A 26,169-nucleotide genomic window follows, 5' to 3' on the forward strand; every position below is an offset into this window, starting at 1 on the left:
ATAAACCCTAATAATATTTTGTTTATAGTTTACATTGATTTTGATTATTTACAATCAATTTATAATCATTTGTTTAATTAGTCAAAATTTAATATATTTTATAGAATCTTGTTTAAATTGAAACTTCTTGAATTCGAATAACAATGAAGAAGATGCCAAGGTAGAAAGTAGAAACACATGAAGTAGATGGTTAAAGATAAGCCTGAAAATGCTTTGTTAAATTCGTGGTTGTCAAAATCGCGATCCTGATACGATCGTACGATCCTACGATCCTAGGTATGAAAAACAATCTGGATCGTAAAAGGATCGTATTTGGGGTAGGATCGTAAGATCGTAGATAGGATCGTAGGATCGAGATCCGATCCGATCCTACCTTCCTTTGATTTTTTTATTTTTATTTATTTATTTATTTTTTTTGCAAATGAAATTTTTTTACCATTTTATGTCTTTTACCCTTTACCAATTTATCATTTATCATTTGTATTGTGACTTATGACTAATATTTTGAAGTTTTTATAACTTTTGAACAAAAAATTGATTGTTTGAAATATTTTTCATGATTAAAAATTATAAATTAAAATTCTATTTTATTTTGTGGGATCTTACAATCCCGATCTTACAAACCCAAAAACGATCCTATATAGGATCTCGATCTTGATAACCTTGGTTAAATTAGAAGTTTTAGGAACCAAAAGTGCAAGAAGACATTGTTTTAGGGTCACCCTGCAAAATATCATACATATGTACCGAATCAAAACTTTTCAAATAATACATGGAGAAAATTTTAAATTTGGACAATATTTATTTTATACCAAAGACAGCGGCTACTTTTGGGTATTAATAAAAATAGTTTTACGTACTACCGGTTAAACAATTGGCTTTTAGTTTTGAAATAGAGACACTTTCCATATTTCAACGCCTCGAATTTGTATATAAATTAACATATGCGATACCCATCATACCACACGATATACAGTTATAGTCTTATAGACCCTCAATTCCATCTGAAATCAACATAACATAGAGAAAGAGAGATGTATGATGACAGTGAGAGAAAGTGTCACCCTCTGTTACAAGGTGAGAGAGATGAATACTACAAAAACGGAAGCTTTTCTTCATCAGAAATGGCGACTCTGAGCAGCATATGTGACGTCATCGTGCAACCACTCCCGTTGAATTCTCTTGATGATCATGGCAACAAAGTGGAAGAAAGCATCCGTTCATTCGCGACTGCTTCTGGTTCTCTATACCCGATACCTAATAAGGTAACATCAACCTAACTCTTCAACATATCATCAAATTCGATTCCCTTTGTTTTTTTTTAATCAAATTGAAATTGATCAAAGTGATGGAATTGGAAACAGGTAGTTCATCTTTTGAAGACGAAGGCGTTTCTTGAAGCAATGATGGTGGTGAAATTGGTGTTAACACTTCTTTCCACAAGACTGGGTACCCTTTTACTTTCTGGAACTCTTTGTCTTTCTCATAAATGGCCATACGTACACAACTTCTCAGAAATTCCGCTAGACAAGAGGGAGAAGATTGTTCAGAAATGGTTTGAGCATAGGTTTCTAACGCCTATCAGACTCGGATTCGTGTTCATCAAGACACTCTGCCTTTTGGTCTTCTTCACTCAGGTGATCTCTTCTTCCTTTTTCTGTTTTGTTAATTGTTTTCTTGTTAATCCCAGATTTTAAAAGTAGATAATTCTTATCGTAATCTTGCAAAACAGATACATAGTACATACTTTTAATGCAAAACAATATGAGATAAGTATGACCCACATATTTGATGGGTCAAAATCAATAATTTGGAGTATGAAAAGACTGTCTAAGTTGTTTTTAATTAGATTAAGTTTTTTGCTATAAAATACGTACACAACTAGTACCTTGAACAATTATGATTTTATTTCAATACACGGCAAGAGAATTGTTAAAATTCCATACGATACTCCAAGGACCACTTTCGTTGTCATCTTCATCAATACCCTAAGCATTCGTAGAGGCCTTGTCAACATGTAAACGAAAATATAAAACATCATTTGATCAAGATTTATATAAAATGGTTATTCTTCAAACAAGAGTTGGCCTACACCAGCTACAGGTAAGAATAAATTGGGTACATAAATAATATCTATACTTAAAACACACCGTTTAAGTCTAATTATTGATATGTAACAAAAATTTAGTAAAGATTTAACATTTTCAAATAGTTTCTTCACTTCGAAAAGGAATTAGCATATGATTTTTCATCTAACATGATATATTCTTGAAATTTCTTAACAGGTTGGTAAGAAAGCAGATAATCCTGCATGGGAAGCCATCGGCTACCACGTAGACATTAACGAAGAACACCCAAAAAAGGAGCAAAACAAGCGCCCTTTGCAGAAAGGAATGGTGGAGATCATGAAAGAAACCGATCAAACCCTCGTGCATTCTCTCCTTCAAAAAGGCCTGGATGTGACCGAAGAACTTAAAGAGAACATTTGCAAAATAAAATGCGATGTTGTAATTATTGGCTCTGGTTGTGGTGGTGGCGTTGCAGCTGCCATACTTGCAAAATCCGGGAAGAAAGTCGTGGTTCTTGAAAAAGGAAACTACTTTACTCAAAAAGATTATTCAAAACTGGAAGGACCTTCTTTGGATCAACTCTATGAATCAGGAGGAATACTTCCTACACTCGATGGGAAAGTAATGATCCAAGCTGGATCAACAGTTGGAGGTGGTTCAGCCGTGAATTGGTCAGCTTGCATTAAGACACCACAATCCTTGCGAAAAGAATGGGCTGAAGAACACAACATTAAGTTATACGAGAGCCATGAGTACACTTCTGCAATGAACAAAGTGTGTGAAAGAATCGGTGTTACTGAAAAATGCACAAAAGAAGGGTTCCAGAATCAAGTTCTTCGTAAAGGGTGTCAGAATCTTGGCCTAAAAGTCGATTCTGTCCCACAAAACGCATCAGAGAATCATCACTGTGGGACTTGTTGTTATGGCTGTAGATCAGGAGACAAAAAGGGAACCGACTCGACTTGGTTGGTTGACGCAGTCGATCATGGAGCTGTGATCATAACCGGATGTAAAGCCAAGAAATTTATGCTAACAAGAAACCAAAACGGGAAGAAAAGAAGAAAGAAATGTTTAGGAGTAATTGCTCAAGTTTTAAACGATAAAATCTTGAAAAGATTACACATCGAGGCAAAGGTGACAATTTCTGCATGTGGGTCTCTTTTAACGCCGCCTCTAATGATATCAAGTGGTCTGAAAAACCCTAATATTGGCAAGAATCTTCATCTCCATCCTGTTGCAATGGCATGGGGATACTTTCCAGAAGGTGAAACCGATCTTACTGGAAAAAGCTACGAAGGGGGGATACTGACATCTGTTCATAAACCAGGGTCCGAAGAGACATACATCTTGGAAGTCCCAGCTTTAGGGCCCGGATGTTTCGCTGGTTTAACTCCATGGGTTTCAGGGCAAGACTTAAAGGAAAGGATGCTGAAATACTCTCGAACAGCTCATGTGTTTTCATTGGTGAAAGACCGTGGATCCGGTGAAGTGACGTCAGCAGGAAGAATAAGTTATAAATTTAGCAAATTCGACAATGAAAACATCAAGAAAGGTTTGAGACAAGCGTTAAGGGTGTTGATTGCAGCTGGGGCTGTTGAAGTGGGTACCCAAAGAAGCGATGGACAGAGATTGAAATGCAAAGGGACAAGTGAAGAGGAGATCGAGGAGTTCTTGGAGACAGTAGATGCTGTACCTGGTCCGATGTCAATGGTGAAAGATTGGAATATTTATTGTTCGGCTCATCAAATGGGGAGTTGCAGAATGGGGAAAAGTGAGAAGGAAGGTGCAGTGGATGAGAATGGGGAGAGCTGGGAAGCGGAGGGACTTTATGTTTGTGATGCGAGTATTCTACCGAGTGCTGTTGGTGTGAATCCCATGATCACAATCCAATCAACTGCTTATTGTCTTGCGGAAAGAATTGCAGATATCTTTAGATAAATGGATGCATGAAGTCGATTAATGGAAGTGATTAAAAAAAATGGTTATTTACCTCATTGTATAATGGGCATTAGCATTTTAGCTAATGTATTCATACAATGTTTAGTATTACCTAGGGTGAAATGACCATTATACAGTTTGGTGTATATGAAGTAATTGGTTCATGATCATAAAAACATGCTAGAAAATTACCCAAGGTCTTGATATAATGTATAAACCTATCTTGATGACATGTCCAGTTTTCCCTAATGTGAGCTCCACATGCCATTCATTAATGGTGGAAGTGAACAAGCGCTAACGTCATGGACTAGTGATGCAGCAAATGAAAACTACAAGGACCAGCCATGTCAGAAGTTAAATAGTAGGACCAAATGTGTGAATTTGAGCAAACCACAAGGATCTGAAATTTACTCTTAATTTTATAAAGCAGTTTTAGTATTTTAAAAGAAATTTTTTTTGAAATATAAATCTCCCTTGAAAGGTTTAAATTTAATTAAAAAAGACAAAACTGTACAAATGGTCCCTGTGGTTAACACAAAATTGACACTTTAGTCCAAAAAAGTTTGGACTAGCACCAGAAGTCCAAACTTTTCATTTTGTTGCGATTTTAGTCCATTTTGCTTTGAACTTTTTTATAATGACGATTTGGCCCTTGTTTTTTTTATTAATTTAAATATTTTTATGATTGAAAAAAAATAAAAAAACAAATTAAAAAGATCTCTCTCTCTCTCATCGTCTTCTTCATTCTATCTTTTTCCTCTAACTCAAACCACAAACACTGTTCACATACAGATACACACTGAAATTTAAAAAAAAAAAACACATAATTGTGGATCGATACATATAAATCAAACTCATACTCTCTAAAATTAAAAAAAAATAACAAACAATCGATCTGAAGTTTAAAAATTTAGAACCACAAACTTTGTTAACCCCTTTCTTCTCTTATATCATTTGCGTGTTTGCTTTCCCTCCTTCCATCTCGTGAATCGCAGTTAAACCTTTTCCTATCTAAGATCGATCATATCTCTTAAGGATCCTCGTATTTCCTTTAATTAAGGTGCATATGTGTAAATTATAGCTAGAATGTGTTGGTGGTTCCAATTCACGTAAAAAATCAGAAATCAAACAAGCACTCGTTCATGATGAAATCAAAGACATATCCATACCTAATTAAATCAATGGAGGAAATCGCCTAGCCTTGTTCTCCACCACGACACCACCAGAAAACCACAAATGGGAGCACTCGATTAAATTCCCCCCGGGAATCTACGACCATCGGAGTTCACCGAATCTAGGGTTTGTTCGTCACCAGAGCTAGGGTTTTCTAGAGTTCGTTTAGGCGGCGGCGGCTCGGCTATCTCCGACGAGGACATCCATCGGGGTTCATATCATCATAATGGAGACGCTGATGAAGTTGGTGGCCCGATCTCTGTTTGTGAAGGGGACCAATATCGGAGGAGAGGGATAGTCGATTTTGCAAGATCTGACCATCTCCGTAGATCCAATAGGCGATTTCTTCTAGAAGCAGTATGTGCAAATGATGGCTGAATGCAAAGGTTTCTTGAATAAATGGTGGCCAAAGGAGGAAGCAAATTGTGGGAGGAGGCGACTATTTGTTAGAGGCAAAGGGATGTTTTTTGAAACTGTACAGAGAGAGAGAGAGAGAGAGAGAGAGAGAGAGAGAGAGAGAGAGAGAGAGAGAGAGAGAGAGAGAGAGAGAGAGAGAGAGAGAGAGAGAGAGAGAGAGAGAGAGAGAGGAATTTTATTTTTGTATTATTTTTAATTGTTTTTAATAAATGTAATAAAAGAAAAATAAAAAATAAAATAATAATGGGCAAATTCGTCATTATAAAAAGTTTCAAAATTTTTGGACCAAACTTGCAAGAAAATGAAAAGTTTGGACCTCTGGTGCTAGTCCAAACCTTTTTGGACCAAAGTGGCAATTTTGAGCTAACCACAGGGACCATTTGTGCAGTTTAGTCATTAAAAAACTACGATCCTAGCTAAATTTAATCATTTAGCTAAAAAATGGTTACTAGTCAACGTTAACGAAGGTTTTGTCGCTATCGTGAACTTGTTTCCAACGATCGACAAGTCAATACAGAATAACGTAAGATTCTTGTTACAATATTTAAACAAAATCCTATCCTTAAATTCTAGGTTCATATGATGAACAAGATTTGAAGATCAGTTTCTTTTCTTTTTCCTAACGATCTTTTAGGATGAGTTATGAGATTTGATTCATCTTCTAATTTATAGATGGCGTTTGTACTTTTGATATAACAAATATAAAGGAGAACAAGTTGGTTAACATGGAGGTTCCTAATCATTAACGAGACTAGAACGTAAAACCACATAGTTCAATATTTTAATAAAACTGATAGAAACTAAAAAAATCAAAATACTAATTGTGGGTTTGGATCAGGTCAAAATGTAGCAAAACAATTCCTACAATTGTACTCAACGATGTCTTATATTTTGATATATTTTCACACTTATAGCAAAATTATTGAAATCGTCCCTATAGTTTGATTAAAATTGCATGTTTGGTCCCTAACTTTTATTTTGCACTCAGATCATCCGTATGGTTTGACTTTATTTCATTTTTAGTCCCTCTTGTTTGGTCAAAATTGCACATTTGGTCCCTAACTTTATGTATGCAAGGGACGAAAAACTCAACAAAATAAAACCATAGGGACGATTCGAGTGCAAAAGAAAAGTTAGGGACCAAACGTGCAATTTTGACCAAACCATAGGGACGATTTCAATAATTTACTCTATCATTATTAATACTTTATAATACTGAGAGTTTGAAACAATAAAAAAACTTATCGTGGAATCACGAAACAATCAAAAAAGTGAAAATTTTCACTCTTAAATATTAACAAACATTCAATAGCTTTGATGATCATGAAATAAGTATTAACAAACAATAATTAAAAAAATAGCAATGATCGAATGCAATTTAACCTATGGTCTACATTGAACTAAATTACTATCATATCAATACGGTGACTTTAATGCTCATAAAATTGAAAATATAACTTCCACATATTTTTAGTGCTCACAAAGTTAACAAAGTAAAATAACTTATCGGCGGTTGCAACAACCAATAGACAAAATTGGATCGACAACTGTGAAGGGTTGACACGTCATGTACTGTGAAACGGTCTTGATGAATTATTATTCAGGTCTCTTATTATTATTATTATTATTATTTTGTTTAACTTGTATTGGAGTATGAATAATATTAGATTATATATTAAAAACATTGAGATATTGAAACATAGCATCTGTGCTTTAAAAATCTAATTTATACATTTTTTGTCAAAAATATTAATTTGCTCATTTAAATTTTTTTAGATAGGTCACGAACTTTAATGTTATATAACTTATTATAAATAAAATACAAAAAAGGTGGGTCAAGTGACCCACCATGGTATCAGATAGTTTCATTACCTTTTATATATATATATATATATATATATATATATATATATATATATATATATATATATATATATAAGTGTCGTTAGAAAAACCTATGAACCCGTGATCACGTGACCACATGACCTTTAGGTTGATCAGAAGTACATTCCTATAAGGATTTTTTTATTAAATTTACACCTAATAACTACCTATGGTGACTATCCACGAATATTGTCGTCGCTACAAGTAGGGTATGCGGACGACATGTCGTCGCAGTAGCTTCTACAAACTTTGACCAAATTTGTTTGACCTGAATAATTATGCCAATGATATGTCGTCGCCACTGATTCGCTGGTAACGATGAATTTTTTTGTGGTCTTCAAAAAACCTATGCCAACAAAAAATCGTCGATATTGATTACCACAAATGTAATTTCCATATATTTTTATTCTATGGTGTAGAAAATAAAAACAACCTAGATTTTGGACAGCTATCACCACGACTTGTCATCGACTTCCCACATGACAACCCGTGTGAAATATCAATCCCGACGACTTGTTATAGGTACAAGTTTTTAATTATTATTTTATATATATATATATATATATATATATATATATATATATATATATATATATATATATATATATATATTAAGATTGTGAAAAATTTTAACAGTAAAGTGGAAGTAATTTGTCTCTTTTGGTCCCTGTAGTTTCATTTGTTATTGGCCTCTTTCTTTTAGAGGTATATTTTGCCATTTTTTATAATCTTGGTGGAGACGTGTTGATTCTTCTTAGATTCACCGCTTCCCGACCCAATCTTATGATTTATGATTAGTGCCTCTTCACTTGTTCTTATCTGGGGTTAATTTGTACACCGATCAACCGCCTCAGATGCTTCTCCATTCCTATCCCCTCTTCTCATGTTTCTCATTCGACTTTCGCTTTCTTCGATCACAATTGTAGTACACGATGCCAAGGAGCTTCTTCTCCACTTTCTGGCTTACCTGTTACGATCGAGACACCACCATCAAGTTTTACCATTAATTGAAAAAGATTCAATCATTTCCAATCATTCAGCAACCGACGACGACTTCATGATTTTCAGATTTTTGGCTTCAATTTTGAAGGTATGTGAAGTTCTACAGCCACGATTTTCATCTTTTTGAGATCGATTTTTGTCTGCAACTCCTCCACCATGTCGCCACCGTCGACGATGCAACATCGGAAGCTTCTCTCAACAAAAACATTGCTACCAAAAAAACCTAAAAGTCAGGAACGAGGATGTCTGCCACCAATCGAGCCATCTTCAGAACAACCGGTAACCACAATATCCATTAAATCCTAAATCGCTTCTCTTCCTACTTTGCTTCACTAAGGCCACTCTTCCATTTAAATATTAGTGGTTTATATAGGAGTTTAAAAAGTCAAACAATGAAGAAGCTGCAGTTCTATCTGCATCTCGACCTGCCTCTACAGTTGTTCATGCAGCTAATGCTACTGAAGTTTCCAGGTTTGTAATTTCTCATATCTAATTTTTTCAACTTTGCTGACTTATTTTGGGGGTGTCTGAAGTAATCTGTTAAAGCTTTTTGAGCCACGACCTCCTCTGGAGTATAGACCACCTCCTGAGAAGAGAAAATGTCCACGATACACAGGTATGTCATACATGTTATACTATTTAAATTCTAATTCATACATTGTAGGTTGAAAAATCTAATTGATTTGCTTCTATTTTCATTTGAAAAGGCATGGCCCAATTTGTTAGCCACTTTGCTGAACCCACTGATCCTGAATATGCTCCACCAGTAGTAAAGGGTGAAACACCTGTAAGATTCTTCATTTAGCAAACTGTACACATGTAAATCATCCATTGTATGTTACTTATCTTTTGTTTCATCCTTGATGTATGTGTGTGAATCAGGGCCAAAGGAGGGTTAGGATTCACTGGTTACGTACAAATTTTGAGTTTATAACCTTAACACTGTCATTGTGGTTGACATTTGTTCATTTCAATGACAGGTGATGTTTCTTATGGTTAATTGCAGGGAATGTTTGCTAACGTGGTTAAATAATAGATATTTTGCTGTATAATTTATTGTGAGTATTGTCGGTATAATTTATTCACATTTGAATGAAAAATGAGTATTTGATTTGTTGTGTGAAAAGATGTTATATATATGTGTGTATATATATATATATATATATATATATATATATTAGTTATGAAATGGTTAAATAAAAGATATTTTATTGTATTTTTATTGTATATAAAACAGGGATCTTTCATACAATTTCTGTAATGGATCCATTCCTGAAAGCCTTGGAGGTTTAACATCAGTTCGAATATTGTAAGATTCTTTTCTCTAACAATAAATACAAATATATAATTATATAAAACATATGAATTATTGTTTTAACAAATTTGGTTTAATTAGGAATCTGAATGGGAACTCCCTATCACGAAGAGTCCCAGCTGCAGTGGGAGGGAGGCTTTTACGCAGATCAAGTTTCAAGTAGATTTTTATTTTTTTAATCATAAATAACTTAAATAAAAAAGAAAGATACATAATTATTTATTTACTAATTGTGGGTAATATTAATATATTGTGCAGTTTTACTGATAATAAAGGTCTTTGTGGATTACAACATTTTCTCTCCCCTTTTGTCAGACAATAGAAGGATCGGGAAGAAGTGAATAAAATTGTCTGTAATTCAAAAGCGACAACGACATGGTAAGGGGGTGAAAATTCTTGAGTTGATGTTTTGATTGTAGAATCAGGAATGGAAGTTATCTTAACAAAGTTAACAGTTCTTATCCTCCTGCTGCTAAGTAAGTGCAATCCAAATACAGAAACTCCATTTGAATGAAATCACTAAAATACCCCTATTGATAACTTTTTTTACAGGGCACAAGTGGTGGGTTGGCCTCCAGTTACATCTTTTTACAAGAACATTTTGGCTACAAATTCAAATAACAATGATGAGGTGGATGGGAAGCCTGGACCCGGTGCTTTAGAGTCAACCTACAGACAAAATCATTAATTCTGTGGAATGAAGGGACGATGGGAATGGAGCTTCAAGCAGTGGAAGTAAGCATAAAAAATCTTATTTTTTCACATTCATTAATCTCGATTCTTGATTTTGTGATGTTTTTTAAAGACACCCGTATTGAGTAATTTGCCAAAAAAAAAAAGGATAAAAGATAAAGGTTGTCATTTAAAAAAGATTGGTTTTGTTTAATTTGTTAATAATTTTCAACTTTTGAAAGCTCGATTTCTAATCCTAATTTTCTTATTTTGTTTTTTCTTTTTTTTTGTTACATTGACCAACAAAAACAAGTGCATACATATTGTTTTGTAAATACCTATAATTCGATTCAGTTTTCATCTTCGTGAGAATCATATTCAATGACATTTTTCATACTAAATGGTGAAAAGAAGCTAAACTGTGAAGACTGATGTATGTATTTTTTTGTTTTTTTTTTTTATTTCTTATTACTAGATAAAAGAATAATAGCAAGTTTAACAAATGACACACTTGCTGAAATGAGAACTTAAATAAAAAAAACAAATGTAATCAAAAGCAAATAAAAAAATCCAAAAATAATTACAAGATTACCCCTTGGTTATTTCCATTTTCAATCCGGCCCTTTTTCCACATAAGCTGGCTCCTGCATCTTTGGCAAATCAATTTCTTTTCATTGATGGTGAGAATGCGTAAGTTACAGGTTGTTAATATCATTTTTGTTCATCATTGGTTTTCAAATGTTCGTATGATCTCATAAAAAGTTATTTAGTAATTGATTCCATAATTTATTGTCTTCAATTCTTTTTTCAGTTTCTTTTAATTATTTGATGCGTGTATGAAGGTTCTTAGGTTGATGTTAATGGACTGTAATAGAAATTACTTATTATTTCTTACATAGATTCAACCATTGTAGTATTGTTTTTTATAAAAAAAAAATTAGGTATTAAGACCCTGATGTTTTTTGGAAGGTGTTATATGTTGGATCAACATAACAGAACAAGCCATGAATTCAATCAAAATTGTTAATTTGAGAGTTTGTTCCAGTTACATTATTCGTATTGTTATTATTAGTGATACCAGTATAAGATGGTTGTTTATGGAATTCCAGGAGTTCCCTGGACAAAGGAAGAACATATGGCGTTTCTACTGGGGTAAAAGGAGCTTATGCAAGTTGATTGGTAAATTGGTCAAAAGATGATTTTTTTTCGCATCAATAGAATGTTCTTTCTACATTTGTTGTAGATTATATTGTACTTTCATTTAAAACTACTCGAATACAAAACTGTGTTTTCATTGTTTTTGAAAATCTATTCAAATATAGCATTGTGCTTCTTTTACTATCATGACTTACATTGCATTTCTGCTCATCGATAGATGGCGGTTTATACATTATAGCAATGTATTTTACTATGGATATCAATGCAAGCAACATATTTCATTTGACAAAACGAACACCTTCTGTCGCGTGCAACGCACGGGAGACCACTCTAGTTATTATTATTATTATTATTATTATTATTATTATTATTATTATTATTTTAATTTCTCCAGAAAAACAAACGAACACTATAAGGGATTGAGCTAAGAAAGCTAACTAAATCGGGTTCGAATGAGAGTCTGGCATCCTTAGGGATCTGGCACTACCTTCCAGGTTTGGTTGGCACACAAGATATTCCTTGAACGATAGGAATCTGGGAGAAGTCAATTCCTTTTTTCAATGCTTTGGGGATCGATCACCACAAGAAGGAGCTACACATGAAGAATGGCAAGACAGAGAAAGAAGGGGTTCTGCACGAATGCCCTGTTGAGGAAGAGAAGGGATTTGAGAAGAAGGCCTTCTTGTTAGCTTTCAATTTGCCTACTTACTTCTCAGCTTTTCTGCACATCGTTTATTTAAACCTTATATTTACGACAAGTCATCAGGATAGGGTTTTACCATCCAAGTCATACACGACCTCCATTGTAGCAGCGCAACTTTTCATTTTCTCTCTTGATTCTGTCCGATGATTTCGCTCTTTCAGTCATTCATATCACCGATGATATCGGGTAACACCTCCTCGTTTCCTATTCAATTTTCGATATTTCCTTTTTTTTTTTTTTTTTTTTTTTTTTTTTTCTTTTCTGATTTGACTAATTCCGATGACCACGATTCACATTTTCCACCACCAGCAACCACAAACTCCATCAGTGACCACCTCTTCCCCTATTTTCGTCGTTTTTCCGTCGTTGCAGGTACGAAAGTTCCACTGTTTGGGCGTTTTTTTCTGAGATGTTGCTTTTTTTGTTTTCCGGTGACAACAACCACCACTAGTGAGCTCTTCTTCCCTTCCATCCGTGTTACATGTAAGAAAGTTTCACTATTTAGGCATTTTTTTCCTGAAATGCCGAGTGATATGTTTTCCGGTGACAATAGCCACCAAGAGACCACAACCTTTATCGATGACCATGATCTTCATTTCCGTCATTGCAGGTAAATAATTTTCAACTTTTTTTTTTCTTTTTTTTTTTGATAATTTGAAGAATATTAAGTCATTAAGTGATTAATCATACATCAATCATATCATCATCATCATCATACTTATAAAGCTAGCATTTTTTCTTGAATCTCATGTATTTGAAACCCCCTTTTTTAACTTCCTTTCACCACATTCATTTGAAACTCCCATGACTTTTCAATTTCTTTATAATAATATTATAAATAAGTTAAATAATGTTCTATAAACAAGAAATGGTGTTTTATTACAATGTATTCATCCCTCATCGATGGTAAGAGTAAACAAGAGAATGTTTCCTCTTCTATAAATAGGAAAGGTTGTGAAATGTTTCAAAGGGACCAAACCGTAAGAACTTCCTCATGCCCACCTTTGCAGTATTTTGAAGGTATTATTTGGTGAGATTGTCTATATTGGCATGTATCCAGTTAACTTTTAGAATTCCAAAAATGGTTTTAAGCCGAATTTTTTCAAGTTTAAACCGTGTTTTAGTTAGAAAAAAAATTATGTAGTTTGGTATATTGAGTTGAACCGGAGCTGGATCTATTTGGACCGATAAATGAATCATTTTCCTTTCACATCAAATATTTGAAACTCGCATGATTTTCCAAATTTTTTCTAATAATATTATAAATAAGTTACATAATTTTATATAAATATAAAAAAACATCTACCTAATCCTAAAATTAAAACTGTTTGAAAAATCACTTTGATTCAAAAGCACGAAATATATACAAACCGGGTTTCACTAGAAAAAAAAATATGCAGTTTGGTATATTTAGTTGAATCGGTCCGAGTGTAATTTATTTGGACCATAAAAGAAGCATTTTCCTTTCACTACATACATTTGAAACTCCCATGATTTTTCAAATTGATTCCTATGATATTTTTAAAAAGTTAAATAGTGTTATATAAATATAAAAAAAACATCTACATAAACATAAAATTATAATTGTTTGAAAATTCAATTTGATCAAAAGCACGAAATATATACACAAATTATATTTTATTAATGAATTCTTTTTATAACGAACTTTTGAATCTTGAAAATACATATAAACAAACTTTCTATATTAAGTGCCTAGCTGAATTTATGATTTTAGAATTGAACAAAAAGTCATTCAATAAAAACTTACTTTTTTGGAGAGCAACTTATGAGATTATAGAAAAATGAAACTATTGAACAATAAAGAAAGGGTAAACAAGAGAAATGATGTTTTATTAACTAAGTTGAATAATGTTTTATTAACAAGAAAACATGTTTTATTACAATGTCTTCATCCCACATTGATGGTGAGAGTAAACAAGAGAACGTTTCCTCTTCTATAAATAGGAAAGGTTGTGAAATGTTTAAAGGGACCAAATCATGAGAACTTCCTTATGCCTACCTTTTTAGGATGTTGAGGGTATTCTTTGGTGAAATTGTCTTTATTGGAAACTGTCCATTTAAGTTTTAGAATCCCGAAAATGGTTTTGAACAAGATTTTTTTAGGTTCAAACAGAGTTTTAGTTAAAAAACCGTTATGTAGTTTTGTATATTGAGTTGAATCAGTCTAAGTTTGATCAATTTGGACCGATAAAGGAAACATTTTCCTTTCAACACATACATTTGAAACTTCCATGATTTTTCAAATTGTTTCTAATAATATTATAAATAAGTTACCTAAACATAAAATTATAATTCTTTGACAAATAAATTTGATTCAAAAACACAAAATATATACAAACCAGGTTTCAATAGAAAAAACGTTATTTAGTTTGGTATATTAAGTTGAATCGGTCCGAGTTTGATCAATTCGGACCAATAAATGAAGCATTTCCCTTTCACCACATACATTTGAAACTCCCATGATTATTCAAATTGTTTATAATAATATTATAAATAAGTTAAATAATGTTCTATAAACAAGAAAGGGTGTTTTATTACAATGTTTTCATCCCTCATCGATGGTAAGAGTAAACAAGAGAATGTTTCCTCTTCTATAAATAGGAAAGGTTGTGAAATGTTTCAAAGGGACCAAACCGTAAGAACTTCCTCATGCCCACCTTTGTAGTATTTTGAAGGTATTATTTGGTGAGATTGTCTATATTGGCAAGTATCCAGTTAACTTTTAGAATTCCAAAAATGGTTTTGAGCCGAATTTTTTCAGGTTTAAACCGTGTTTTAGTTAGAAAAAAAATTATGTAGTTGAGTATATTGAGTTGAACCGGAGCTGGATCTATTTGGACCGATAAATGAATCATTTTCCTTTCACATCAAACATTTGAAACTCGCATGATTTTCCAAATTTTTTCTAATAATATTATAAATAAGTTACATAATTTTATATAAATATAAAAAAACATCTACCTAATCCTAAAATTAGAACTGTTTGAAAAATCACTTTGATTCAAAAGCACGAAATATATACAAACCAGGTTTCACTAGAAAAAAAAATATGCAGTTTGGTATATTTAGTTGAATCGGTCCGAGTGTAATTTATTTGGATCATAAAAGAAGCATTTTCCTTTCACTACATACATTTGAAACTCCCATGATTTTTCAAATTGATTCCTATGATATTTTTAAAAAGTTACATAGTGTTATATAAATATAAAAAAAACATCTACATAAACATAAAATTATAATTGTTTGAAAATTCAATTTGATCAAAAGCACGAAATATATACACAAATTATATTTTATAAATGAATTGTTTTTATAACGAACTTTTGAATCTTGAAAATACATATAAACAAACTTTCTATATTAAGTACCTAGCTGAATTTATGATTTTAGAATTGAACAAAAAGTTATTCAATAAAAACTTACTTTTTTGGATAGCAACTTACGAGTTATAGAAAAATGGAACTATTAAACAATAAAGAAAGGGTAAACAAGAGAAATGATGTTTTATTAACTAAGTTGAATAATGTTTTATTAACAAGAAAGCGTGTTTTATTATAATGTCTTCATCCCACATCGATGGTGAGAGTAAACAAGAGAACGTTTCATCTTCTATAAATAGGAAAGGTTGTGAAATGTTTTAAAGGGACCAAACTATGAGAACTTCCTTATGCTTACATTTCTAGGATGTTGAGGGTATTCTTTGGTGAGATTGTCTTTATGCAACTGTCCATTTAAGTTTTAGAATCCTGAAAATGGTTTTAAACAAGATTTTTTTTTAGGTTTAAACAGAGTTTCAGTTGAAAAACTGTTATGTAGTTTGGTATATTGAGTTGAATCGGTCTAAGTTTGATCAATTTGGACCGATAAAGGAAGCAGTTTTCTTTCAGCACATACATTTGAAACTCCCATGATTTTTCAAATTGTTTCTAATAATATTATAAATAAGTTACCTAAACATAAAATTATAATTGTTTGAAAAATAAATTTGATTCAAAAACACAAAATATATACAAACCGGGTTTTAATAGAAAAAACGTTATTTAGTTTGGTATATTAAGTTGAATCGGTTCGAGTTTGATCAATTTCGACCAATAAATGAAACATTTTCCTTTCACCACATACATTTGAAACTCCCATGATTATTCAAATTCTTTATAATAATATTATAAGTTACATAATGTTTTATAAATATAAAAAAATCTACCTAAACATAAAATTATAATTGTTTGAAAAATCACTTTGATTCAAAAGCACGAAATATATACTCGATTATATTTTATAAATGAATTCATTTTATAATGACATTTTGAATCATTAAAATATATATAAACAAACTTTCTATATTAAGTACCTAACTGATTTTATGATTTTAGGATTTAACAAAAAGTTATTCAATAAAAACTTAATTTTTTATAGCAACTTACGAGATTACTGAAAAATGGAACTATTGAACAATAATTTTTTGGATAACGTTTTATTTTTAGTATTTAATATTTTATTTAACAAAATGAAATTCTTGGCAAATAAAGAAATGAGCTCAATTAAAATGTTTTCATCCCACATTTATCGTGAGAGTAAACAAGAGAATGTATTCTCCTCTATAAATAGGAAATGTTGTGAAATATTTTAAAGGGACTAAGCCATGAGATCTTCCTTGCATCTAACTTTGTAGGACGTTGAGTGTATTCTTTGGTGAGATTGTTTTTGTCGACAAGTGACCAATTAAATTTCAGAATTTCGAAAATGATTTTTGACCGTATCTTTTAGATTTGGATCGAGTTTAATAAGGATCCGAGTGTCTTCTGGCTGAGTTAGGCAAACTCGTTTCCATTAGAGGCCGATTTTAAGTAACATGTCGAGTATTTGGTTGTGTTAGCCAAGTTTTACAACCCTGTATGCAATACAATTTAAAGTTTTAAACTTATAAAAAACGTCACTATTATCATATGTTCTACATAATTATGGTAATATTTATGATACAAAACATTTTTTTACTATTTAAGATAAAAAGTTATCTCTATCATCATATGTTGTACATAATGATAAAATTTAAGATAGATAAAAAGATGTCTCTATTATCATATTTTCTACATAATGATAATATTTAATATAAACGTTTTAATTAAATATGAAATTATTATTTAATAGATAACAATAACGATTTATTTATTTTTAAAAATTAATTTTTTCTATTTTAATCATATAACTTTGTATATGCAAAACAACTTCAAGTTCCAACTTTTTCTCTTATAATATAGTTCAACATAATGCCAATACTAAAAATTATTTTTTATATTTTTTATGAAATTATTATTTAATTGTTAATAACAATGATTTAGTTATTTTTAATATAAAATACTTTTTTAATATCCCACGTAACGCGCGGACATTCGCCTAGTTAAGTTATAATGTTTTCAATTGTGTATGTATGTTAGTGTAGTTATCATATGTATACGAAGATAAATATGGAAGTAAGTAGTTATCATTTGTTTGTGTTAATTGTATACTTATGTTAGTCATTAAGCGATAAATTTTTAAATTGATATATGTTTTTAGTGATTAAGTGATAAAGTGCTTAAACTGTTTGTATTTATATGTATTATATGCATGATTTTTTTTTCCTGGTTTTAGAATTGGTTTTATAAAGTGTATAATATGTATGATTTTGGTATTAAGATGTTTAGAATGTATAATATGTATAATTTTGTTATTTTTTAGGTTTACTAGTTTAAGTACATATAATATGTTTGTTAGTTGGATGTACAAAATCTGTATGTATGATTATCTTAGTTGTTTAGGTTTTTTAGTTTGGATGTATAAAATATGTAATTGTCTTAGCTATTAACAGTACGATGCTATAATAGAAAAAATAAACAAAATAATATTCAAACAACAATGCTATAGTTGAAAATTAACAAAAATAAGACGATATACATACTTTAAATATGAAAAAGATGTGAAAATAATATGATTTAATAAAAAAAAAGTAATACAAGTACATTTCTATTAACATAACTACAAAGGTTATTAATAGCAACATAATTTTATTAGTTTGTTTATTAAAACATTCTATTTTTTCCTTCTTTATATTTATAATGGAAAACAAACTAATAAAAGTACGTTGCTATTAAAAGTATGATGCTATAATAGAAAAAAAATACTATTTGATGTATATTGTTATAATTGAAAAAAACCAAAAATAACATGCTATAATTACTATAGATAAGAAAAAGAAGTGACATATGAGATAAGGTATATATTTAATTATATATTTGGGAGCTAAGGGGAAATGTTGCCGAATTTTTATCAAACAAGCAATCATGCAATAGACATTGACATATGAGATAAGGTATTAAAAATGGGTTTAAAAGTCTATCCTTGTGAATACTTTATACATTCCGTCCGATTTTTACTTCTCAGGTATATATTTATTTATATATGGTGAATATTGTATCAATTCCATCTGATTTTTACTCCTTGTAGAGTGAACTTTAAACTCTAACTTGTGCACCTATAGCCAATATACAATCTAAGTTTCAATAACTATGTATACAATGTTAAATTTAATAATGAAACAATAATGACAATCGATAAGAGTTGGATTGGTGAGAACGAAACGTCTCCAAAATTCTTGGAAGCTCTGAAAAACTTTATAGAGATTGCTGGGAAACATGTCGACTCTGAAGGAAATGTGTGTTGCCCGTGCATATAGTGTGTAGATATGTATTGATAGTTGTTGAGTACGATTTATGCCCACATATACAATTGTGGGTTTCTACAATCGTATACTATATGACATCATCATGGTGAAAAACATCCTGATTCGGATTTAGGCTACAATTTGACTCCAAGAATAAACACCCCAACAACTAATGAGATGTTTGATGTAATTGATGATGCTATGGTGAAAAAATTACAAATAAAGAAAATACTGATGAGGAGGGATGAGGCATAGACCCAAAATTTGATGCTTTGTTTGAGGAGCTCAATACCGAGTTATACCTTGATTGTGAGATATCTTCCTTAAACTTTATAGAAAAGTTGTTGCATATTAAAGTGATCAATAAATGGATAGATAGTTTGTTTTTCCAGCTTGTAGAGTTACTAAGAGTTGTTTTCTCGAAAATCAAGATTCTAACCTTACACTATGAAGCTATGCAGTAGTTAAGAAAGATAGGATTAGGATATCAATCAATCTATGCTTGAAAATATAATTGTGCTTTGTTTGGGAAGGATAATGATTCCATGCAGAATTGCCCGATTTGTAATGAGAGTAGATGGATGGACACAACCGCAAAGGGGAAGAGAGTACCAAAAAAAGTGTCGCAGTACTTTCCTTTGACTCAAAGGCTTCAATGAACGTATAGTTCCAAATTTACAGCTAAAGATACCTAGTTGGCATAATATTGGACAGTCAATGGATGGTATGATGCATCATCCGGTTAATTGGAAGTCATGTCAATAATTTTATAAGAGATATCCAAAGTTAGGTAAAGAACCTAGAAATACTCGTCTAGGTTTAGTTGTTGATGGATTGAATCTGTTCGGAAACTTTAATATAATTTATAGTATTTGGCCAGTTGTAGGCCGAAGGAGTCCAAACGAGAGATACATCAATTAACACGCTATTCAATATGCATGCGATGTTGTTATGAATTATCAATGAATTCCCACATGTGTCAGTTTGTCTGGATGGAGTGGTCCAGGTTATTTAGCATGCCCTACTTGTAACGAAGCCACATCTTCCATTTATGTGACCAACAAGATGTCTTGTGTTGGTCACATACGATTCTTGAATATGAACTGTAGCTAGAGGGAGAGTCTACTGTTTGGTGGTCAACTTGAGACAACACCGCGTCCTAGACGATTCAGTAATGCACTATTTTAAAGCAAGTAGCTTGTCTCTTTAATTGTATTCCAGGGAAACATCCTAATCACGAGGGTGAACAAAGAAAGAACGAAGATGAAATAAAAAAGAGAGAGTTGACTTGGATGAAACAAAGTATCTTCTTTGAACTTAAGTATTGGCCTCTCCTCGACTTAAAACACAATTTAGATGTTATGCATGTTTTGAAAAATGTGAATTAGACTATGTTGAATACTACACTGATGAACGATAAAAGCAAACACAGAGAAAAGCAAGGATTGACTTGAAAAATATGGACATTGGACTAGATCAATGGCCAAAAGAGATAGTCAAGAAGAAGAAGAATGACAACAACAACAACAAAAACAACAAACAAGAAGGAAGAAAACAAGAAGGAAGAAATACCCTCACATGCTTCTTACTGATTAAAACCAATTAATCGATAATGTTTCTATTAATCATTAAAGGAGTGAGACTACCTGATGGTTTTGGATCAAATTTAAGAAGGTTAATGATACTGAATCAAATTTGGTTGGGTTGAAGTGTCACGATCATCAGTGAATTTAAATCAGAATCGTTATGTCGAAAAATGGCTAATATACTGAGAAAAACTTGAAAATTATGTCAGAAATAAAGCCAGGCCATAAGGTTCAATAGTAGAGGGTTATGTTGTAGATGGAGATTTGACATTTTGCTCTATGTATCTTGAGGGTATGCAAACCAAATTCAAACTTGTTGATAGAAACGATGATCCTGGTGTTCCAAAAAGGCAATTTTCTATGTTCTCATCACAATGTCGAACAACGTCAGATAAGAAAATTGCCGAACTTTGTAAAGAGGCCAAAAAAATATTACATTGTTTTGTACTAAACAACTATGATAATGATGAGATAAGATGTTACAAATAGTAAGTTTCTGATCTATTAACTACATTTTCGATAGTCCTATAATACATTTTAACTCATTTAATTGTTTTGCCCCACATCTAGTGAATTTAAATGAGAATCACTTGAAAGTGATTTCAAAATGGAATTTCCTTCATGGTTCCAAAGGAAAGGAAGATATGTTATATACTTATAAAGTAAGACTAATGTAAAAGTAATTCATTACTTAAACATACAATCCTATATTTCCTTACAAATTTACCATCTCCAAAAAGATATGCATTCAGACTGTAATGACCAATTAAAAGGGTTGACATATGCTCCGTTGAATGCATATTCTTACACTGTGTGCATAGTAAATGGTGTTCGATTTGTCGCGAGTAGCTGTGATCTCTAACACACTACTCAAAATAGTGGTGTTGTTACATTTGGAGAAGACTGTACATTCTATGGTCAATTAGAGGAGATCATAGAGTTGCATTATTTATAAGGTAACTCAATTGTAGTCTTTCATGGTAAATGGATTAATGTGTCATTACGTCACAACATTTAAAGAGTATAAATGACATGGTTGTTATCGATACCAGTCGTGAATGGTATATCGGTAAAACATCATATGATAATCAACAATACATCTTAGCCACACAAGCTAAGCAATTGTTTTATATATAAGATCCTACTCAAAACAATAACTGGAGTGTTATTGAAGAGATTCATCATCGAAAACTTTGGGATCATCCATGTATTAGTGTTGTTAATGAGATAGATGTCGCGAATGATACTTGATTAACTGATTTTACCTTGGTTATCGACTTAGGCACCTTGTTTATGAAGACGATTTTAGGTGAATTTGGGGAATCAAGTGTGGTTGCTAGGAGGAATGTTGCTCCTTCTATAAATGATGACAATTTCATAAACGATAACAATGCAGGTGGTGATACGTACTCTTCAGATGAAGAAATAAATAACATAAACTTTGACATCAATGATGATGTTGTACATGTATATTGTTCTAGTGATGATTCTGATTGATAGTATGTTATAGTTATTATATATCCTTATTGATGGACAATAGTGCCCATGGCGATAAAAAGCCCGATAATATTACTATAAATGGTAGTGTCCTTTTAGGTTACACGTAAGAACAAAATTAAGCAGAACTGAAAAGATATTTATTTAAGGGACTTCTTTTGTTAAATAATTAATAGTAAATAAAAGAATATGGAATATTACAAAGTGATTTGAATACCATAGATAATGATTATTATATTTGGTGATTATCTATAGAGTTTCAACTTACCTCCGCATAAATAGAAGGCTCCAAAACCGGTTTTGATATTTGAGAAAAATGCCTTTCTACTACCAAAGTTCGGAACCCTTGAGAAAACCCTAGAAAAACCGAAGTCTTGATATCACGTTGTGACACCTCATATGCCACGACGTGGTGATGATCAGATTCATCGTTTTGAATCGGTTTTGTGTTGGTTCTCGGTGGTACTTTCAAATATGCTTGTTTTTTACTTCTTGGGTGCGATTAGAAGAGGGGAACTCTATGTTGGGTTCTCTAGTCCTTTCAATTGGCTCGTGAATAAAAGAAACTTATGAAGAAAGAAAATGTAGGTTTTTGATCTATTGAGTTCTAATAAGTTGCATAAATTAGTTGAGTTTAGATCCATAGGTTTCGAGTTTTAGATCAAATTGTTTGTTGTTTCTGTTGTTATTTTGTTTGATCTAGTAAGGCTCGAAGTCCATCACTGATTGCTTATAATATTTGTTTAATTTTCAAATGTTGCTTATTTATAAGTAGCTTTATTATATATTTTGAATGTTTATACTATTTGTTAAACAAATCGCAGAAGACGCGATGGGACATGGAGGAGACGGTGGGGATAAACCTCCACACAAGGGCGCACACGGTTTACCATCGGGTTACCAATCTTGTAGGTTACATGAAATTCTTAAGTATTGGGAATATTTTTGAAGTTTTAAATTTCTAAATTTCCGATTTTATGTTTGAATGTAGCAAAAGAGAAAAATGTGTACGTACATGGCAAATGAATAAACTTAAATTTGTACAATTAGTATGAACAGAATAGTAGGAATCCTTTGGTCGTGGGCCTTGATACATCTGGGTGGACGTATCGATTCGTGGGGGACAACAAACAATTGTTTTTTTAGATTGATCTAAAACCTAGTGGGATAAGAGGTAGGTTGCATTATCATTCTTGGCGTCGTGTTCCTACTGAGTACAAATATAGTTTATATCATGAGCTAGAAGTAAGTATACAATATATTTTATATATATATATATATATATTGAATTTTACACTTATTAAATATTTCTTTTACTAATCAAATATGTTTTTTTTCAAAGCTATTTTAATCTTCATATGTATCGAGGTACAAATTTGTGGGAACCCGTTCAAGCGGGGATCCAAGTCGATATGCAAAGAGCATATCGAAATTGCAATCATGAAGTGAAAAAACATTTTGACGTCGGTGGATACGCGGATGTGGAAAGGGTCAAGAAGACATCCACCGACTGATTAGTCCCCCGATGCATGGAATAAGATGATTGATTTGTTGATATTTACCTTGAAATAATATACACACATTAGACAAAAATAAAGTTACTAGCGCGAACTTCCGCACACAAGTGCTCATGGATCTAGATCATATGCTCAACGACGCCATTTAGAGGTAATGAAAATATTAGTATTATTATTCTTATATATATATATATATATATATATATATATATATATATATATATATATATATATATATTGTTTTTGACTTATTATAGGAAAAAACTAGGACTGAAGCCGAAACATATTGAGAGTTGGACAAATGCTTCAGGTTGGCGTATGGAAAGGGTCAAGAAGACATCCACCGACTGATTAGTCCCCCGATGCATGGAATAAGATGATTGATTTGTTGATATTTACCTTGAAATAATATACACACATTAGACAAAAATAAAGTTACTAGCGCGAACTTCCGCACACAAGTGCTCATGGATCTAGATCATATGCTCAACGACGCCATTTAGAGGTAATGAAAATATTAGTATTATTATTCTTATTAACACTTATATATATATATATATATATATATATATATATATATATATATATATATATATATTGTTTTTGACTTATTATAGGAAAAAACTAGGACTGAAGCCGAAACATATTGAGAGTTGGACAAATGCTTCAGGTTGGCGTACAAGTCGAGCACAAGAAGATTGGGTACGTGATAAACGAAATCAATACATTTTTTAAATATGTTATTACTATTATTAATTATAATTTTTTTTGGGTAATTATTATTATTATTATTATTATTATTATTATTATTATTATTATTATTATTATGTTTAAATTTAGTTGTTTGTTTAATTGCAGTGGCGACGCTAGAACGTAAAAGTACGTGGTTCACTATTTAAATGCAACCGATAGAAAAGTAAAAAAAAAATCAAACAATACGAGTTGCAGGTTTTGATCGGCCCGAATCTTATAAGCCAAAAAAGATTTAAAATTTTTACAATTGTATCCGACGAGGTGTTATATCTTAATATATTTTTACAATTGTATCATTACTAATGGCAGAGGGGCGAGTCGACTGCCGGCGATGGCACCGTCACACCTGAGAGTGATGTCGATTCGCAACTGAGATGGCGTATGGGCTGTTGAGTGGTGACTGATGTTGATCGCTCGATAATTCTCAGACTTGGAGAGGAAATGTTGTTTTGCTTTCATACGATTATTGTTTTTTTTTTCTTTTTTTAACTTAAGTTGTATTAGGCTATTTATATTGGATTGGGATGTTAAAATATAAAATATGGGCTAGAAAAATACATGTATTTTAATTGTCTAAAATATTAAGGTAGTTCATTTAAAATTATTTAAGGTGGGTCAATACTTTTTATTGTATATACATTGTTATAAAATTAAAAAATAGATGGGTCAAGTGACCCACCAAAGTTCAACATAACCTCGTCACTATTTAATTGTAGTGTGCTTATTACTTTCCTTATTTTAGTAGAAAATTCAAGACGAATATGAGAAAATGCAAAGTGAGGTCGGGGAAGGCGGTGAAGTAGATAAGGAACAATGTCTTCCATGTGCCCTTGGGACGACACGAGTGCATGCTCACGGAGTGAGTAGGAGACCAACCACCAACTTCCGTCTAATTCCAAATGAACGGAATTCCACTTCTACATCTCTCCTCAATCTCAATCCCAATTTGATGCACAACAAATGTAAGAATACTTGCAACAATAGCATCTATTGTATTGTCTATCTTAATTTGCTTAAAGCCTTACTTGCATCATTGGCGGCATGAATTCCTAACTTCAAACCACCACCATTTCCAAGATTTCTATTCAATTCAAACACATAAGGAAGCACCTTACAGGGAAATACCTCTCAAGATGATGCGAATGCAAAAGGTAATTTGAGTGAAAAAGGTGATTTTAATGGAAAAGGCGATGTTAATGAAAAGGTCGATGGATGTGAGAAGGGTGAGTGCGAAAGTGGAATCGAACGCAAAAAGGGTTCACGTTGCGACTGGGTGTGACGGGATGCGATCGATCGCAATCCATCGCAACCTAGAGTTTTTGGATGCGAACAAGGATGCGAACCATTTCGGAGTGCGATTAACAACGATGCGTTGTGACTGTTGCAAATTGTCAGAACGCCTTGGAACTCCTGGTGACCAGTTGTGATCCTCAGTCAATGCGAACAACGTCGGAGTGAGGTTAGATGCAAACGTTGGAAAAGTGGTTGTGATTCTCAGAATTCTAAGGGCTTTTTGGGAGGAACTTGCATGGCTATTGATGTCGGCTAGAGCGAGAAGATTCTAGAGACGTGTTACTTACTTTTAGCCTTTATTTAATAGTTTCTTTTTTATTTATTACTTTCCTTTTATCTATTAGTTTCCTTTTATTTTGTAATCGTTGCTACACTATAAATAACCCTTTTTGTTGAACATTTGAGAATAGTTGAATGAATTGAATTTTGAAAAACTTTGTTTTGTTGAGTTACGCACTCGCCCCTTTGTCA

The 26,169-nt window shown here is 32.1% G+C and overlaps 2 protein-coding genes across 3 annotated transcripts; both read left to right on the top strand.

Annotated features, from left to right (window-relative positions):
• The first annotated feature begins 916 nt into the window (after positions 1 to 916).
• LOC145086587 (long-chain-alcohol oxidase FAO1-like) lies at positions 917 to 4,256 on the top strand. Its single transcript, XM_079024401.1, has 3 exons — positions 917 to 1,265; positions 1,365 to 1,637; positions 2,286 to 4,256. Exons 1-3 carry the CDS (start codon positions 1,035 to 1,037, stop codon positions 4,005 to 4,007), a joined length of 2,226 nt encoding a protein of 741 aa, XP_078880527.1. The 5' UTR covers positions 917 to 1,034; the 3' UTR covers positions 4,008 to 4,256.
• Positions 4,257 to 8,218: 3,962 nt separating this feature from the next.
• On the top strand, positions 8,219 to 11,808 carry LOC145086589 (uncharacterized). 2 transcript variants are annotated; one of them, XM_079024403.1, is made up of 10 exons: positions 8,219 to 8,762; positions 8,857 to 8,954; positions 9,017 to 9,099; positions 9,191 to 9,270; positions 9,366 to 9,463; positions 9,721 to 9,792; positions 9,880 to 9,957; positions 10,057 to 10,274; positions 10,351 to 10,533; positions 11,580 to 11,808. In XM_079024403.1, exons 1-8 carry the CDS (start codon positions 8,640 to 8,642, stop codon positions 10,118 to 10,120), a joined length of 696 nt encoding a protein of 231 aa, XP_078880529.1. In that variant the 5' UTR covers positions 8,219 to 8,639; the 3' UTR covers positions 10,121 to 10,274; positions 10,351 to 10,533; positions 11,580 to 11,808. The 2 variants fall into 2 exon arrangements, with proteins under 2 accessions (XP_078880529.1, XP_078880530.1); XM_079024404.1 differs by having other exon boundaries at positions 8,220 to 8,762; positions 10,057 to 10,176.
• Positions 11,809 to 26,169: the final 14,361 nt, after the last annotated feature.

This window comes from Lactuca serriola, chromosome 2 (assembly GCF_051521515.1).
Source record: "Lactuca serriola cultivar US96UC23 chromosome 2, Lser_US96UC23_V15, whole genome shotgun sequence".
NCBI lineage: Eukaryota > Viridiplantae > Streptophyta > Magnoliopsida > Asterales > Asteraceae > Lactuca > Lactuca serriola.

What these genes read in the sequence shown, in the direction of transcription:
- LOC145086589 (XM_079024403.1), top strand. Translation starts at nt 8,640, where the DNA reads ATGTCGCCACCGTCGACGATGCAACATCGGAAGCTTCTCTCAACAAAA. An exon ending in AATGCTACTGAAGTTTCCAG is followed by an intron (nt 8,955 to 9,016) that starts GTTTGTAATTTC and finishes GGGTGTCTGAAG; the next exon opens with TAATCTGTTAAAGCTTTTTG. An exon ending in TTACGCAGATCAAGTTTCAA is followed by an intron (nt 9,958 to 10,056) that starts GTAGATTTTTAT and finishes TATATTGTGCAG; the next exon opens with TTTTACTGATAATAAAGGTC.
- LOC145086587 (XM_079024401.1), top strand. Translation starts at nt 1,035, where the DNA reads ATGTATGATGACAGTGAGAGAAAGTGTCACCCTCTGTTACAAGGTGAG. An exon ending in TATACCCGATACCTAATAAG is followed by an intron (nt 1,266 to 1,364) that starts GTAACATCAACC and finishes AATTGGAAACAG; the next exon opens with GTAGTTCATCTTTTGAAGAC. An exon ending in TTTTGGTCTTCTTCACTCAG is followed by an intron (nt 1,638 to 2,285) that starts GTGATCTCTTCT and finishes ATTTCTTAACAG; the next exon opens with GTTGGTAAGAAAGCAGATAA.